The sequence below is a fragment of the Cupressus sempervirens genome, chromosome 4, assembly GCF_028749045.1.
Source record: "Cupressus sempervirens isolate cs-2001-9-10 chromosome 4, ASM2874904v1, whole genome shotgun sequence".
Lineage (NCBI taxonomy): Eukaryota > Viridiplantae > Streptophyta > Pinopsida > Cupressales > Cupressaceae > Cupressus > Cupressus sempervirens.
The window spans coordinates 633,644,863-633,664,103 of record NC_143121.1 but is presented as its reverse complement, the minus strand read 5'-3'; the positions used below and the strand labels follow the sequence as shown (position 1 = coordinate 633,664,103).

At 36.2% G+C, this 19,241-nt stretch overlaps 1 protein-coding gene across 8 annotated transcripts in view; it reads right to left on the bottom strand.

The window, feature by feature from the left end:
- Positions 1-19,241, bottom strand: part of LOC149562832 (uncharacterized) — a 269,069-nt gene that overhangs the window by 156,754 nt on the left and 93,074 nt on the right. For all 8 annotated transcript variants that reach the window (XM_089826279.1, XM_089826283.1, XM_089826285.1 and 5 more), the window contains one exon: positions 8,433-8,537. In XM_089826279.1, coding sequence (XP_089682405.1) covers positions 8,433-8,537 — 105 coding nt within the window. The remainder of the gene's footprint in view (positions 1-8,432; positions 8,538-19,241) is intronic.

Sequence of the window (19,241 nt, the reverse complement as noted above, 5' to 3'; positions counted from 1 at the left end):
CTCTTTTATTAACTACTGAATGATAATTATTTTGTTTAATTTTCACTTTCAGGATCCACCATGTTTTTGAAGTCTATAGATGCTTCCTCACATTTCAAAAATGCAAAATTCTTATGTGATGCTATTGAGGAGGTCATAAGGGAGGTGGGGGAAGAGAATGTTGTCCAAGTGGTGACTGATAATGCAGCTAATTATGTTGCTGCAAGTAAAATTTTAACTTCTAAAAAAACTATTTTAGTTTTTCATTAAATTTTGAAAATTAAAAGTTTTTAATACATCAAAAAAATTTATTGTTTACTAACTAATTTAAAATTGTTGCAGGAAAACTTTTGATGGAGAGACACCCAAGAATCTTTTAGACTCCATGTGCATTGCCTCGACCTCATGTTAGATGATATTGGCAAGCTTAAATGGGTGAAATCATGTGTTGCTAAGGCCAAAAATCTTTGCAAATTCATCTATAATCATGCCTTGGTCCTCAGCATTATGAGAGAATACACGAAAGGAAAGGAGTTGGCTCGTCCCGGTATCACAAGATTTACCTCTAATTTTATCACACTAAAGGCATGGTTGAGTTCAAGGTTAGCTTTGAGGTGCATATTTTTTGATCCACAATGGAGTTTCTCCTCCTTTGCTACCACCCTTGCAGAGATAGATGCAACAAAATGCATTTATGATAAAGAAGGTTTTTGGAAGCCATGTATGAAGATTGTGGAGGTAATTTAAATTTTAAAAGCTTAAGTCTTAAAATTTTATAGATTAATTTATCTCATACATATTTTTGTTTTATTTTCATTGTGCAACTTTGCAAAGTTTCATCATTCACTAAATTGTTTTTTTGTTTAATTGTTTTGTAGATCACTGAGCCCCTTGTAGCCCTCCTACTTGTTGCTGATGGGGAGAAGCCCGCTATGGGCTACATATATGAGGGCATAGATAGGGCCAAGGAGGCTATTAAGGCCAAATATGTAGGGGTTGAGGACAAGTATGGCCCTATTTGGGACATAATTGATAGATGGCAAAATCAGCTTCAGAATCTCATCCAAGCAGCAACCTATTACCTCAATCCGGCATACTGTTTCCATAAAGATTTCAAGGCAGATGAGGAGGTTCTTAGTGGCCTATACACTGTGATATCGAAAATGGCCACTAATGCCACAGATATATTGCTTGAGATGGATGCCTATAATAATGCATCAAGGCCCATTTTTTCAAGTCAAATTTGCAAAGGTCGTACAAAATTGCAGCTTAAGCCTTATACAATCTAGTTTCTAAATTTCTAGCTTTAAAGTTCAAATTTTGAAATGAGACTAATATTTTTTTCTTTTCCTTTTTTCAAAATTCAGATAGATGGTGACAAATGTTTGGGCCTTCAACCAAAAACCTTCAACAAATCGCCATCCGCATAATGAGCCAACCAAGTAGCGCAAATGGAGCATGTTCGAGCACATCCACTCGAAGAGGCATAATAGTTTGTCTGTGGAGAAAATGAATAAGCTAGCCTTTGTGCATTACAACTTGCACATTAGGACCAGGGAGATTTTGGATAGTGACACCTCTCTGATTACTCTAGAGGAGGTTGATCCAGAGTCTAAGTGGATCATTGAGGCTATTGATCCTGTCTTTGATGATGAGGACCTAGAGTGGGTTGATGAGGCAGACAGAGAGGATGAGGTCGTGGCTATGATAGCAAAGGACTAGAGAGCTTCGGTTGTTCCTAGTGGCACCTCACAGGCACTGGCAGAGCCAAAGACTACAGATGATCGTACTCGTAGAGGCACCTCATAGGCTGATGCTATGGCTAATCAGTCATCCAAGACCTACCTTAGATGCATTTCACCTATATTTTAATGTTAGTGACCTCCATCCTTTCAAAGGGGAAGTGACCAATATAGGGCAAGATGATGTTACAGCATCAGTTTAGACAAATTGGATAACAAATCTACCTCCCAGCTAACCATTATAGTTGGACTGCATTTTAGATTCTAAGGTAATCAAGAAGACTAGAAAAGGGGTTTACAAGTTATATCTAGTAAAATGGGCTACCTAACCTAATGCAGAAGCTACATGGATGACAGAAGCAAACATTATAAAATATGAAACAACTATTTAGGACCTATCAACTCAAGGGACTTGAGTTTTTGTCTCTACCTCAAGAGTATGGAGCAAGAGCACCTTAACAATTTTGTTGTGAAATGTAATTAAGTGTTTTAATAAGGTCTAAAGGAAACAAATCATGCACAGTTGAGCCTAATTAGACCCATTTTGTTGACAAGCCCTGATTGAGGGACTAGTCCATCTTGGGGTCTTGAGCAAAGATCCTAGAATCGTCTCGGTTTAGGCGATCTGGTGATACAAACAACCCATCCCAATTTTTTGTGATTGGGTAAACTGGATTGGCAAGTAATCACTAGAGATGGCAGAGTTAGGCAAGTTTGGGCAATTTTTGCCTAAATCACCAAATTATGTGCCTCATGATAGCTAATTTTTTTTTTGTTGGTTTCTTTTTGGGGTTTTGCATCTCAATTATGAGTTATGATTATTTTTATTGTTCAACCAATAGATATTGGTGTTTTGGAAACACATCAGATATATAGTTACAAATAACTTTGAGAACTCCTTCTTTGACCGAACATACCATGAACTCCAACATTGTTAGAAAATTAATCAGATCCTCCTTAACTTCTTTCAATCATATGCAGCATTCAAAACCTTTCATTAGATCAGATATATCATATATCATATTACCAAAGCAATAAAAATTAGCCATTAATTTGCAATGAATTCTTGCTCTAGGGCTCTTCGTATCTCCTCAAATACAGAATCACTTAACATGGGATCAAAACCAATGGAAAGATAATTCGATGCACTAACAAAATTAAAAGAACTAAAATTTTCCAATAATTAGAAGTAAAGATATCAAGATGTTTGTATTCAAAGTTACCATATTACTATTTATATTTACACTTAACTATTACATATACATGTTTCATGGAACATTTGAAGTCATTGGTTTCATGGATTTTACATACATTTATGATTTGACGGCACTTATAATTCTATATATCTATGTCATATGAATCTATGTTTTCTATTTCCTTCAACTACAATTCACATTTTATGTATGTGATGGATTTATCATTTATGTCCTAACCAACCAACAGCAATTTAGCCTCTATTTGATGATATTATAGTGTGTTTTTGAAGTTATATTCAATAAAGGGTGCATGAAATAAGTTATAAATCGTTAAAATCTCTAAATTTCAAGAGTTTTTTCACTTTGCTGATTCATAGCCCATTCACCAGTTGAGTCGGCCTTGCCAAGTCCGATCCGATTCCGAGTTTTGGCTCTTTAGGCTTGAGCCACCAAGGGTGGTCAGGATGTAAATCTTGCTTAGGAGGCGTGTTCCAGTATTAACTAGAGTTTGGGATGGTTCCTAGTTGATTTGGTACACTTCAGAGTGAAATTGAGCATTAGAAGTTGAAAATTGCAAAGTTCCTTAAAAGTTGCAAACTTTGCAACTTTTGCAACAATGATGCAAGATAGCAATTTTGATCCCGCCAATCAGTTATAAGTGGGTACAACTGATCCAACCACATATATAAGGCCTTGGAAACTATTTTTCAAGTTGGTTGAATCGATCAAGGAAAGTTAGCAAGTTTGTGTGTTCAGTTTTACTCTATTTATCCTAATAGCTTGTCATATTTTGTACTGCAATTCATAGCACATTGATTAGTTTCGTAAAGCTATTGATTGGATCTTCTAGCTTAGTGTTTTAATTTCCTAAAGAAGTTGGTTTGGGGCTCTGAAGTGACTTGCGTGAAGAGTCATGGTTTTGAACTCAAACAAGTTTGAAACCCTCCAAACCTAGAGTTTTGTACTTAAAATGAAATTTACCTATCATTCCACGTTCAGAATTCAAAATGCCTTATTAGAATGCTAGGGTTACTCGTATAGTTTGTTTTTATTTTGATTTTGGACTTGCCAAGCTCAATTCTCTATTTTTGCAATGATGCCCTAGGCTGATCACTGGGTTGTGGTGAGCCAAGAAAAGAGAAAGATAAGTTGATTACAATGAACAATAGACTGATTGGTGGAATCTAAGGTTAGTTTTGGATTCCTCAAATATGTACAAACCCAATTCAAGTGCCTAGACTTCAAGAAAAGTGAATTGATGAAGGTTTGTAGGTGTTGTTTGGAAAACTACTCCAAGGTTGCTCATTAAGCCTAATATTGCTCAATTTGTTAAGGGCGAAACCCAAGTGCAATTCCTAGATATTGTATAGAGCTTCCAAATGGGTGTTATGTCATAACCCTACACTTACATATAATGAATCCTCTAAATACTTTTGTCAATGATATTTATCAAATATTACAAATAAGTATGCTTAATAAATGATAACAATGATATTGAATATAAAATGAATGTTTCATAAAGATGGCAATCATTAGCATCAAATATCAAAATAACCTTAACCCACAACATTCGTGACTAATGAAGATATTGACTTATAAGAGATAAAAGTCAATGATAACTTAATAATTGAAAATACAAGGAAATGTAAGAATAAATCAATAATATGAAATGAAGAGTACCTATATATGTATATAAACATATATTTCTTGTAAGAACCCTTAAATAATATACTACAATATAATATTATAAATGAATAAACAAATAAAAGAATAAATTGATACAATAAATTAACTTTTATTCAAGAAATGATAAACTGATTAAGTTATAAGGGAAAATAATACAAATATAATCACTAATGAGAAGGCACGACTATAGGAGTCGTTCCAAAACATATTAATCTAGGGATATTGGAAGATTGGAGGGGGGAGAGAAAAATACATCTGCGATTAAGGATATACCTTGCACAAGGAAGCAGCTATGACTGCCATTGGTGGATAGAAGAGAAAACAAAAACAGACAGTCCTGTTTATATCAAACCACAGCAGAAATGCAGAGACATATATCCATAGTCGAAAATCATAAATATATCTGCTATCAAGTGACTTAGAAATATAGTTGCAATCAAACCAAGACCACTGGTAGCAGAACCAATTAATCATCGCTGGAAGATCATCACAAACACTGGCCAACAGTGACAGAGGTACAATCTGAAGATTGGAAATCAGCAACAAATATGTATCCAGGCACCAAAAGGGAATTGAGGCAATTGGTTATTCAATTTAACCAGCATGTGAATAACAATACACATACCTGGCAAACTATAAAAGGAGGCACCCATCATACATGTAATATAAGATAATAGAGAGCGAGCCACCAATTATTAAGAAGACAGCCACATTTGGATGATAAAATGGGGGACCATGCGTGCGGATCCATCACCACCTACAGGTAACCTTGCTGGCAGGAGAGAAATTACTTACAAAGCCAAGTGAATGCAACAGTCAAACCAAGAGACAATGACGGCAAAGCCACAGTCCAATCATCCTCAACGTGAATAACATACGTAGCAAATAGAAGGCCCAGCTATCATGCACAATGAACAAAAAAACAGTAAAAGCAATGTGGTTGGAAATATAAGAACGATTCAGTTGTGGCAAGACAAGTGTTACACTACACTTAAATTACAATCAAGGAGAGAAGAATTGGTCATGAGATCACCAGCAGAATATAGGACATAAATAATATAGTGTCATTGGTAATAAGAACAGTAGCAGCTTGTCTTATATATATATATAGTTGATAATGATAGAGATATATATAGTGAGAGAATAAGAGGGACATTGGAGGTAAGAAGCAATTTGAGTATTTTTCAGCTTGAGGGTGACACTAAGAGTTGTTATCAATTGATTAGGATACATTTAACTACTTAGATCCTATTATAGAGACCAAGCTAATCTTGGTAGAGGACATCCATTTGGGGGTGTCGAGTTCTGTTGGAACTCAGAGATCAGAGGGCATTCAAAAATGAATGTCAGGATTTCTAAAGGGAATCCTAGAGAGAGATTTGTTAAGAATCTCTAGAGACAATATATATTGTAGTGGTCAAGCATATGCATATGTTAGAGAAAAGAGAATTGGTAGAGGTGGGATCTCTACCAAGTATTGTTACTAGAGATCCCAAAGAGGCCTAAGGGAGAAGCACTTTCTATGACAATTACCTAATCGAGACGTAGTTCTCACCAGAGGTTAGGTGATTGGAGAAAGGATCTCTCCTGAAAAATTGGGAAGGGTAGCTTGGGTAGTGTTTAGATTAGTATTTACTTAAATCAAATATTGCTAATATGTTTTACATACAATTTTCAATATTGTACTGACAAATGGTTGCAGGTTACAACATTTGAACATAAACAAAAAAAAGGGGCATTACATGTTAGAAACTGCAATTTGTTGTTGGGGTTGTTTAGGTGGTTGTCAAGTTAGAAGCCAAATACTCGATAGGCGGGGCTAACTGAATTAGGCCTACTAGGTCTTCCTGCAGCATCTTAAGTATCAAGTTTGTTTGTGCAAAACCCATTGGACTATTAGTAAAATGGAAGGCATTCAATCTATTTGGATACCATGGAAGGTATGAAAGCATTGATATCCTAGTTGGTAGAGGAGGTGTGGTAGTTGTCCTTTGGAAGGAGCAACTTGTTAGATTAGAAGGTTGTATTGAGTACCAACCTAAAAGATAGTGGGATTGTCCACCAAGAAACCTTGGGAAGGTTAGACAAGTCCTTAGTGGGACCTTAGGAAGGCCACTAGTCTCTTAACCATTGGATGTTTATTGTGACCTAATTGGCTAATAAAGCCTTGCTGAGTAAACCACAAGTTCCTCTGCACTACATATGCTCTCCATCTTCTTGGTTGATATAACTCGAGAAGCTCCATTCGAAATTGTCCTAAATCCCACTTTCTATCATCTACCTCGAATTTGAATTTCAAGGTTTGCAAATTTTGTGAGTATTTACCAATGGACATCATTCATTTGATACCCAATATATCATTGGTGTCACCCAGTTCTACAACATATAGGTCATTAAAGATTGTATAATCACCCAATTGGGATATTCAATTTTGCTACCTTTGTTGAACAAGACATTTGGTAGCCATGCCACCATCACACTAAACCCTTCATGTTCTATTGTTGATGTCCCTTTTTTGTGACCATGGCTGAATTAATAAAGTTACGGGTAGCTCCGCTATCAATTAGCACAGATATCTTTTGTCCTTGTAAAACACCACAAACCTCAAAAGAATTGAATCTTGGAGCTCCAGTCATAGAGGCAATTATACTACTCTTCTTTTGTTTATGTGGAGGTTTTCCAACACTTCTTCGTTTATTCTATCTTGCTTACTATCTGATTAGATTTTTCTTCATCAATATCCAGCACTGTCTTTATATAATGAAGCTTCCCTTTGCCTAGGCATTTATGCCCTAATTCCCAAATTTATTTGCTTGTAAAAATGAAGTTTCTTCCTCCTTAGTTCTTGCCTAGTTTCTTCAGCAGTTTTGTTACTTTTTAGTGATTCCTTTTGGAAAGGTTATTTTTCTTTGTCCTTTTGAAAGGATGATCCCTTTAGAAGACTCATATTTCCTGATATTTAAATGTAGGTGACTATAATCTTAGAGATCTCCAAAGACAAATTTCAAGATTCTAAAACTAGGTAGGTGGACATAAACAGATTTGATGTCAAGAGTGCCAGATATTGGGCCTCTGTAAGGGACAACAATGAGCTTTTTCTTAGGAACTATCTGGCCTTACAAAAGATGTATAACAAAAAATAGAAACATGAGAGTTTGGGAAAGGACTTGGGGCTTCAACATGATTAAGTATAGCGTCATGAGGCCATTGCACTTGATGTGGTGAGCTCAAATGATAACATTTCAGAGATTGACCCACCTATTGAATGGAATTGGAGTAACTTTGATATTTACAATGAAGTTGCAATTTTTGAGGGGACCTGTCTCCATAAGGATGTGGCTCAGTTTCAACTTATTGATTCATTGTAGGATCTACTGGCTACCGTGTTATTTACTCATGTTCTATCACCTTCTCTGCAAACTCTGCTTGTGATGACCTTGCATGGCTTTTTGGTTATATTATAGTGTTTGTGGCCTTGCATGGCCTATCTCTGCTCTTTCAGCCAGTGATATATCTCATTTTAAATGACCTGAAGTGGTCTATAAACTTTGTTAGGTCTTCGTGTATCCCCTAGAATGCATCTCCACCCAAGCTAGTGATTGTATTTTGAATCTTTTATTCTTGGTATTCTACTATCAGTTGAAAAAAAGGCATTGTGTGATTCCAACACAATTTTAATAACTTCAGACCTAGACTTTCAACGCATATGTATAGAAACAATACAGGAACAAATAGGACATAGTATGAAATAACCCAAGCAAAAGGGGTGTGTTTATTAAAGGTCTTCTAAAAGAATAAGCACTTGCATAAAGAATAAGCACTTGCATACCTCCAAAGGAATCATACTTTCATTACAATCAACAGCGACAACAGTTGCGCCCCTTGCAAGAGCAAGCCGTGTTGCTGCCCGACCTGAAACTCCAAGGCCCAAAACCTGTTTCAAGAGATAGGGAGAAAACATGAGGATCCTATGGCATTCGTGCACTCAATGTTAACTAAATTATATGTGAATAAATATTTCATCACCACCTGAGCAAAAGAAAGCAATTTCATGTCATATTACTCAAAAATTGTATAATGGGATCTTATATGTGACAACTACATCGTGTATCTTAATATTAAAGGTCAGAAAAGGGACTCTAATGCAAAGGGAACAAGAATAAGATATTTAATAGAAAGAAGTATCAATTGAACCCCAACTAAGATGGCCAGGACCTAACCTCCACTAAACTTTAAATTCATAGAAATTTCTGAAGCAAACTAGCACCTAATAAAGTTTAGATTTTGCAGCTAGCTATCAACACGGATTCCATCCAGTTGAAAGTCTAATGACTTTGTAAGTGGCTCAAGCAGAACTTTGGTCTAACATTCAACGCATTTCTGCAGTCAAATACATAATCTCTAGAAGTTAGGTTGTACCATAGAAGCAGGAATCGGGGAAGATTCCCAATTATACACAATTAATCAGGAATCAGGTCCACCCTGAGTTTTTCCCCAAAAAAAATCACATAAAGTCGGTCAACAATTTTTATGAAAAAAATGCAATTAAATCAGTAAAAATTTGCCAAAAAAACAAGAATAATCACAAAAAAATGTGCCAAAAATCCATAAAATGCAGGACTTTTTCTCATAAAGGCAGCATCAAGCAATCATTTCTTATAAACGCGGTAAACATATGCAGAGCAGACTTGCAGGGCAGAGGATTTGCAGGCACAGGCATAAAAAAGGATAAATCTGACACGAGAAGTCCAGATTTTTTTCTGTATTTATTTTTTATTCTTCTGTATAGTATATCGTATGTATATTGTGAGTCTTCTGTATTTTTATCCTCAATTCTTCTGTATGGTATATTGTGTGTATATTGTGCATATACTATTATTCATGTACATTCAGCTTCCTTACATTGATATACTTCTGGTGCTTATATTGTGCGCATTAATTGGAATAAACTTGTAAGTTTTGATCATATAGGAATTGTGCTTTGGGTTTTAAAATGAATGCGTTGTAGTGATGAACGCTTGGGGATCTTTGGTTGTTTGGTGTTTAGTCTTCCATTGTGATCTTTGTGATCTTATGTTTGTAGTTGCATGTAAATATGCTTTTAATAAAATTAAAATAATAAAAGTTAGTATGCATTTATCCTTGTTTCCAAGGATCTCCGAGCGGGGCATTACAGTTTATGCTCCACTTGAGCTCTTGGCCAAGCCACAACTTTAGGACTATATTTGATTCTCTCTCTCTCTCTCTCTCTCTCTCTCTCTCTCTCTCTCTCTCTCTGTGGTGCTCTTTCTCCCTTAGGTTATGATTGGTGACTTTAATGTGGTTTGCAACCTAGAGGAAACAAAGAGGCAGCATGGTTAGAAGATCATTTTGCTATCCCCAATGATAATATTGATTTCTTGAATGTTATTGATGCAAAGCCTAACAATGGCATCTTCGCTTGGAACAACAATAGAATGTGATTTCGGAGAGGCTTTAAAAGATTTTGGTCTCTTATTATTAGATGGAGAATAGATGGAATACTAGCTCAAAGACCTTGGAGAGTTTCTAATCACTAGCCAATCAAAATTGCAATGGTTTCTTCTAGAACTTTAAAGAAATCCCTTTTTTAAGTCTCAACTTATGTGGTTGTAAGATCTTTCTCTCCAAGATTTGGTTACCGATTGTTGGTATGAAGGGAAGCTTTCTTATGGTAGAGCAATGTATTCTTCTGTCAAAAGATTGCAATATGTGATGTATAAGCTCAAGAGGTAGAATAAGCAATTCTTTGGAAACCATAACTATAGCAAATCAGCAGCTCAAGCAAGACTTGATTTTATCACCTGCTTATCTAAGATCAAGGGTTTACCATGGATATGAGGTAGGAGGCTATGTCAATTAAGGAATCAGAGGAACGGGAAATTTGTGAAGATATCTTCTGGAACCAAAAGTCTAGAATTGATTGGTTACAATAAAGAGATTGAAATACTATTTTATTTCATAATTCTAGTAAGGCAAGAAGAAATGGCAATCTCATTACCTCTCTTGTGTCTTTTGAAGGTGCTTAGCTTTCCTCAATGGGATAAATTCTTGGGAAGCATTTTAGTACTTCTCTTCTTTTTTTGTGGAAGACTGCACTGTTGCAAGTGAAGGTCAAGTCTCTATATTGGATTGCATTCCTCCTCTATTTTTGAATGAGATGAATGAGGCTCTTATTCACCTCATCTCACTACAAGATGTGGAAGATGTTGTGTTGAGCATGAAAAAAGCTAAAGCCCTAGGCCTTGATGGCTTCCCAATTGATTTTTTTCAAGAGTTTTGGTAAATTATCAAATGAGACCTTTTTGAGGTGGTTCAGGAGTCTCAAAGAAATAAGCAGATGTTAAGAGCTATAAATGTTACATTTTTTGCTCTTATTCATAAAAAGGATAGCATGAATAGTCTAGACCAATTTAGACCCATTGCTCTTTGTAATGTGGTTTACAAAATGATCATTAAATTGATATTGGAAGGCTCAAGTTGTACCTCAAACCTTTGATTTCTAATGAGAAAAATATGGATTTGTGGTTGGTAGACAGATTCCTAATTGGATAGTGCTTGTTGTGAAGGCCATTCATTCTATGACGACTTCTATGGAGAAGGTTGTGTTCATCAATCTTGACATGGCAAAAGCTTATCAAAGAGTTAAATGGGCATTTTTACAGGAAGCTCTTCCAGCTTATGGATCCAATGGTGATTGAATTAGTTGGGTTATGAGCTGTGTCTCCATTACTTCCATCTTGATTTCAGTTAATGGTGAACCTTCGGAGATATTTAGTGCTTCTAGGTGATGGCAAGAGTGAGAGATATGCATAGTATGTTGTCATTGATGGAAACTACTTAAATTTACTCTTGATCATGATTGCAGATAAGATATTCTACCAGAGTTTTTGATACTTATAATTAATTGAGTACCAGAAGCAGTATACAGGACAGTAGGTTAGTAAAGGATGGATCGGACATATTTTAGCAAGTTAGAGGATGCAATTGCAGACGAAGTAAGCAGTCATAGGATTATGTCTAATCCAATGATTGCAGATCTAGATGTTGACATATGCAGGAGATATTCACTATCAAATGTCTGGTCAACAGTTTTGGTGAAGAACAGAACAATAATGTATAATCCACCAATATGCATGGTTAATCAATGTTAAGTTTTGAATAATGCAATTGCAGACAAAGTAAGTAGTCATAGGATTATGTCTAATCCAATGATTGCAGATCTAGATGTTGACATATGCAGGAGATATTCACTATTAAATGTCTGGTTGACAGTTTTGGTGAAGAACAGAACAATAATGTATAATCCACCAATATGCATGGTTAATCAATGTTAAGTTTTGAATAAATGGTACATTTTGGTCGAGTCGACATCATAGATGATTTATCTTGGTTAGCACATTATGTTTTGATGATTTAATATTGCAAGAGTTGACTATACACTTTTCATTTTGGAAGCCGACAGAGTTATATTCGACATATGAGGTCAATTTTTTATTGTAATAGAGAGACAGATGTGATGGATGCAAAGTATGGTTGGAAAACATGATATGCAAATGCAATCCAGTGATTAGAGACTATATTTGTTACTAGAGCTTCATAGGAACCGTACAAGCATTATTGATGCTACTAGTCATTTCGGTTTAAGACTATGTAATGTCCCCATCTTTTTAGCCTCTCAATGGAGTTCTTAGCCTTTCATTCTTTGAAGGCTAAGTGGAGAAATAAGGTGAAATAATTAAATTAATTTATTATAAAGTCATTAAATAATTTAAAAATTAAAATGGTGACTTGATATTTAATTAATTTAATTAAAAAGTGATTACAATAAATATTAAATCATAAGTCACTAAAATAATATTATATTATATGGAAAAAGAAAAGGAAATCTTCTAGAAGCACAACTAATTATTGTTGGAAATGACGATGCTTCTAGAAAAAGTGCAATAAAATAATATTTTTGTTCTTCTAGAAGGGGTGAAGGAATAGAATAAATAGAGGAGAGAGCCTCATTGTAGGGCATCTATATTTGATATTGAAATTTGCTTGTGCACTTGTGGAGCCAAGGGTTTTTGCAAGACATTTCAGTCATTGAGAACGATAATTCTCTTTGATTGGCAACTTTAAGACTATGAAACTATCAGCTGATATTGTTGCATTTGCTGGAGGTGATATTTCAGTCATCTCATTGAAGCTTATTGAGTTTTTTGCAGCAATTCATGAAGAAGATACACTTCAGATTTAAGGGTCATTCAATGCCCTCATTTATCTACACTTTGGAAGGAGTTAAGTAGCTAATTCAGAGGCATATTAGGAAGTTTATACCCATCTGCTATAGTGTCATCACTACAGGAACCATAAATAGTGTTATCGCTATAGTCGTCGTGAATAGTATTGCTACAATGCTGTGAACAATACCACTACAGTGCATGACAGATTTTGATCAGTTTTAAAGCTGCCTACCAATCTCAGGTTCCCTTCATTTTATCTTCATGTTTATGCATTATCTGAAAATACATCTACATGGTTCTATATGGACAGTCTGGTTAGATTGTTGAAGGCATTGTAACCTAATTTTATATCAGAATTTTTATATCAGCAAAATGTCAATTTTGAAGTTTGAAGTATAATGTTAGTTTGCATGCCTACTATTTGACATAATGTTACTTGGTTGTAAGTGTTAATTTGCATTGAATAGATGTCATATATTGCATCAAGAAAAAAACAAAAAAAAAAAAAGAGTTGCATTTCATGTTAAATGTAGACTAAGCAGAAGAGAAGTCATTTTTTAGTCATCCTATGATATTAGAAGTCATCTTTCTTATTCTGAAAACAAACTGAAAATAAAATCAGTCATATATCCCTCTGCTGTACAAGTGTTTGACAAAATTCCTAAAAGCAAATATAGCAAGTTTCAATCAGATTTGGACAGGGATATTACAGACTGAGTCAATTTTGATAATGTAATTGGCTTTATGTCATAATGTATATGAATTGTGTAATTGAGAAGTGAGCTCTAGGTTGTAGGTCTGAATGCAAGTTCATTTCCCTTTTGTACTTGAGCCTTTAATATGGCACCTTATTACTACAGCAGTGAATTATTTGTGGTATCATCCCAATGAAGTTTTTCCCTTAACTGGACTTTTCTCAAGAAAAAATCATGATGTTATGATGTTTATGTGTTGGATCTTGTTTGGTTAATTTCTTTTACATTCAGTTTTAAATTGTGGTTTAGAATCAAGAAGGTTAAAGAATATTGTTGTGGTTTAGAATCAAGAAGGTTAAAGAATATTGTTGCACCGATTCACCCACTCCCCCCTCCAGGTGCTTCCTCATGCTAACAAGTGGTATTAGAGCTTGGTTCCTTGGAAGAAGTCTAACAGCTTGAGGAGAGTCTTGATGGCAGCATCTAGCAGTATTCAAACTCATCTCCTAAGAACTTTTGATGATATTGACAAATCAAATGCTCGCATTCTTGAACTAGAGGACAAGTTGAGAGAATTTGAGAAGTTCATTGACAATCTGAGAGATCATCTGAAGCAATTCAGAGATAAGAGGAAAGATCTTGTTGACCAGTTATCAGATAAAAGAAATACTTCAAATGATGGCAAAGCTAAGGACTACAAGAAAATTTTGTTGGAGAGAGATAACCTGAAAAATGAGATGCAAGCAATGGCAATCAAGATGACTGAAGAAATTGAGGATAAGAGAACATTCGAACAATCTCTACAAGCTAAAACCAAAGAATGTCATAAGCTAAACAGTGAGATTGGACAGTTGCAGATATTTCTCGAAGAATCTAAGTATAAGGAGCAAGAATTGGAAAGAATGAATGAGATACTGACGAGAGATTTGGCTGAGGCAAGAGAGATTCAAGAAAAGTTCAGATCTACCATTGCAAAGCATGATGAACAAATTGCAAGTCAAAGAGCACATGGTCAAAAGCAAGGTTTGGGATATGAACAAGGAGAATCTTATAAAACTGCAGAAGAATGGGTAGATTAGACTGAGAAACCTAAGGAAACACCTTGTAAGCAAACAAGCACACAGATTCAATGGGAGATGTCTTACATGCAATAAACTTGGTCATATGGTAAAGGAATGGCGGGACAATTCAAACTCTACACTCTTTTTGGATATTGTTTCACATGCTGACGGTATGGACATAGATCTAAGGAATGCAAGTCCATAGCAAGACCAAAGACTAGACCTAATGTGAATAGAAATAACCCTATATGCTACAAATGTAACAACTTTTGACACATTGCAAGGAACTGCAGACGAAGACAGATCTTAATAATCAAAAGATATGTAAATCAGAATGTTGTGTGTTACAATTACAATAACTATGGACGCATTGCAAAGAATTGCAGATATAGTGGTAATGGAATGAAAGTAAATGGTTTGGCTAAGAAAAATAATGGAAATAATGACAATAAAGGAATGCCAATTTATGTAAGTGATGTTAGAGATGAGATGAATAAGATTTGGGTAAGAAAGGAACATATTGATACTTCTGGACAGATTGCACCACTTCCTGGCGTGGATCCTTTATTATCAAACAATTAGTTTATTAGACCTCAAGGGGAGTTTTCATAAGAAAATTTATTGGCACCCCTAATGAAGTAGTATGCACTATGAAGGTAATATCAGCTATGAATTAATTTGAACAATCTACATGCAAAATTTCCGATGATTGCATGATCATATCAAGGTTCCCAAGGAATTTTTTGTTCACTGGTTATGTCATCTTTTTTGGCAAGACAAAGTACGATGGCATTAAATGAATATACCTGATTGGATTATGGAGTTAAAAAGGCATCTTTACACTTACATTCGATATTTTTCCTTATAGAGATAGAGTGGAGAACCTAGCAATGAGAGCTTCAACAGAGATTTGAGGCTACCGACTAAATTTGTGAACAAACCAAAAAGAAGGATAACCCTGCAACACTTCAGATTTCACAATTTTACCGGATTCAAGGATCAAATTTATGTATTAATCTCTGTAAAGACCCTTACTAACAGGATTACTAAAACACTGATTCTTTGTACAATTGAATTTCGTCAAACACTTGGCATGTAATCTGAACTGTACTACTGAAGAAAATGAAACTGAATATGTACTATGGAAATTCCGTCAAACACTTGGCAAGCAAACTGATTTGTACTGTTAGAGTTTAATTCCATACTCAAGAAATTGTTGTGCAACAAATCCACAGTAAACTGATGTAATAACAGTACCTATATATTTAAGTGTTCAATACAATCGCTAATTATAACTTCCAAATTCTGACAACTTTCAGACTTGCAATTGTTTGGAACTAAAAACTACTATAAGTATGCACTGTAAATAGACCTTATGGTTTGAATTGAACATTAATGTTTGTCACATATGATAGACTCAGATTTGAAATATGCAATGTAGATAATGACTGATTTCTATGAACCGTTACAGCAATGACTGACAAATACAAACCCTTATTACAAACTTTGACCATAATCTAGCAAATACAATAGAATTAGAACCTGGAATTGCAATACAAGCACTGTAGAGAAAAACCCGAACTGTATGTTGCACCCAAGAAAGCTGTCCGTACCTTGCTGCTGTGCCAGGTGTTACTGTAGCTCGGCACTGTAGCGCTGTCACTATAGCTCGGCACTGTAGCTCGACACTGTAGCGCTGTCACTGTTCACCATTCACTTTGCATATTAGTTTCTGACTTGCAAGCACTAAATAAACCCCCAAACTGTATATTGCAACAGCGTGGAGATTGATAGCTGAGAGGGATTTCGTCCTCAAAGCCCCAGGAAGATTATCTCCAAACTAAACAAGTAATTTCTTCAATCAACAAAAGCATGCCTCAATGGAAGTTCTTCCACCTCTTTTATTTTGTTCTTACAAAACCCATGCCTTCGTCTTGTCAATGTGGGATAAAACATAACTCCCTTATGTAACTTATGTCTCCAATGTATTATAAAATAAAGGGGACTCTTTTATTTAAATATTTCCCACCAACTATAGTCTAAGCATTAACAAAGTTAAATATTTAAATTTAACTTTATAAAATGACTTTATTAATGCAAAATAAATCATATCAATAATAAATGAATTTTTTGTCGATTTTAATTATTTACCATCGATATGTTGCTGCCATAGGATGTCCAGAATGACTTACTATAAATAGTAAGTATGCCCAAAACTACCTCAAAACCCCTCAAAGACACCTACAACTGAAACTGTCTAGGTCAAATGGCCTCTAAGTCCCTTTGATGTCCTAGTTAGCCTATGGGACCATGGGGAAATAGGCTAACGACACATCATGCTATGAATGCTAGAAAGGGGACATTACAGTCCGCCCTTCCCAAAATTGCTTGTCCTCAAGCAATTTCAGCTCTGGATGCTGCAATATCTATTCATTTTCCCAAGTGGCATCCTCAACAGGTAGGTTCCTCCACCTCACTAGATACTCCTTGATAGTCCTCCTACGAAGCACCCTCTCCTTGGTGTCAAGTATAGCTTCAGGAACCAAGATAAGCTTCCTCTCATCATCAAGAGGTGGCAATACTACTAAAGGCACCACATTGTGCCCCAATGCCTTCTTAAAGCGTGACACGTGGAACACATTATGCACTTTACTATCTGCAAGCAGCTCCAACTCATAAGCTACCTCGTGCACTCTCCTGATTACTTTGAATGATCCATAGTAGCGTGGTATCAATTTCTCTACTCCACTCCTCTTAAGAGAGGACTGTCTATACGGTTGTAACATGAGGTACACTATGTCTCCCACCTCAAATGACCTCTCAACCCTGTGCTGATCAGCATATTGCTTCTGCTGATTTTGTGCCTTTTGCAAATTTTCCTTCAAGGATCGCATAATGTCCTGACACTCCTACAAAGTATCCTTGGCCTCAGGCACCCTACTGTCCCCAAATAACAAATTCAAGAAATTAGGAGCATCATACCCGTACAGTGCCATGAAAGGGGACATTTGAATAGACATATGGAAAGAGGTATTATAGCAGTACTCCCCTAGATGTAGCCACTTCACCCAAGCCCTCTGCTGCCCTGCAATGTAGTTTCAAAGATATCCCTCAACCCACTTGTTCACTATCTCTGTCTGCCCATCGGTTTGGGGGTGGTAACTAGTACTCGGAGTGAGCTCTGTTCCACATAACTTGAACAACTCCTGCCAAAAGTGGCTCATAAATCTGCTGTCTCTGTCACTGACAATGCTCCGTGGTATCCCATGTAGTTTGAATGCCTCTCAAAAACATAGTTCTGTTGTTTGTGCTGTTGAGTATGTAGTCGAAATTGCAAACAAATGTGCAAATTTCGTCAATCTGTCTACCACAACAAAAATACAATCCCGACCCTGTACCTTGGGGAGGCCTGTGATAAAATCCATGGAAATGCTATCCCACTTCTTCCCTGGTATGGGTAGGGGCTGTAGTAACCCACCCGGAAAGGAATGTTCCTGTTTGTTCTGCTGACACACTGGGCACTCCCTAACAAACTAAAGCACCTCTAATTTGAGTCCTTTCCAAGTGAAGCGCTCTCTCACCTGCCGATATGTCTTAAAGAATCCAGGATGTCTTGCCAATGGTGAATCATGAAATGCCTTCAAAATCTTCTGCTTCATAGCAAACCCGGGTACTAAATAAATCCTTTCCTTGTAGATGATCAGATCATTTACAACGGTATATTGGCTATCTTGAATAGCCCCCTCAATAACGCCAAATACCCATCTATCCTTAGCATATTCTGCCAAGATCATCTCTCTCCAATCATCCATGACTATCCCAACAGCAAGCAAATGAGGCCTCTGGATAAAGCATCTGCAACAATATTTTTCTTCCCTTTGACATAGACTATGTCGAAATCATAGGCTTGTAATTTACTCACCCATTTCTGTTGCCTGTCATTAAGATCCTTCTGTCCAAGGAAATGTTTCAAGCTATTATGATCTGTTTTTACTGTGAATCGGCTTCCTACTAAGTACTGCCTGAGCTTAGCTAGTGCGTGCATGATTGCTAGCATTTCTTTGTCATAGATGTTGTAAGTTCTCTCAACACCTCGTAATTTCCTGCTCTCATATGCGATGGGATGTTTGTCTTGCATGAGAACAGCTCCTATGCCCTCTCCCGAGGCATCACACTGCAGCTCAAAAGGCCTCGTGAAATTTGGAATGGCTAAAGCAGGATATGTACTCATTAGCTCCTTGAACTTGTCAAAACAATTTTGAGCCCTCTCTGACCACTTGAAACTGTCTTTCTGTGTCAAGTCTGTAAGTGGTGCTGCTATCTGTGAAAATCCCTTCACAAATCTGCCGTAGAACCCACAAAGCCCGAAAAATCCCTTGAGTTGTGAAGTGTTCCTCAGCGGTGGCCAATCCAGAATAGCCCTGATCTTGCCGAGGTCAACCCGAACACTTCCTGCACTAATAATATACCCTAGATAGAGCAACTCTGTCATCCCGAACTCGCATTTACTCATCTTGGCATATAATGACCCCCTTTCTAGAATACTGAGCACTGTATCAATATGCTTCAAATGTTCCTCCCAAGTACGGCTATATATCAGTATATCATCAAAAAATATCAACACAAACTTCCT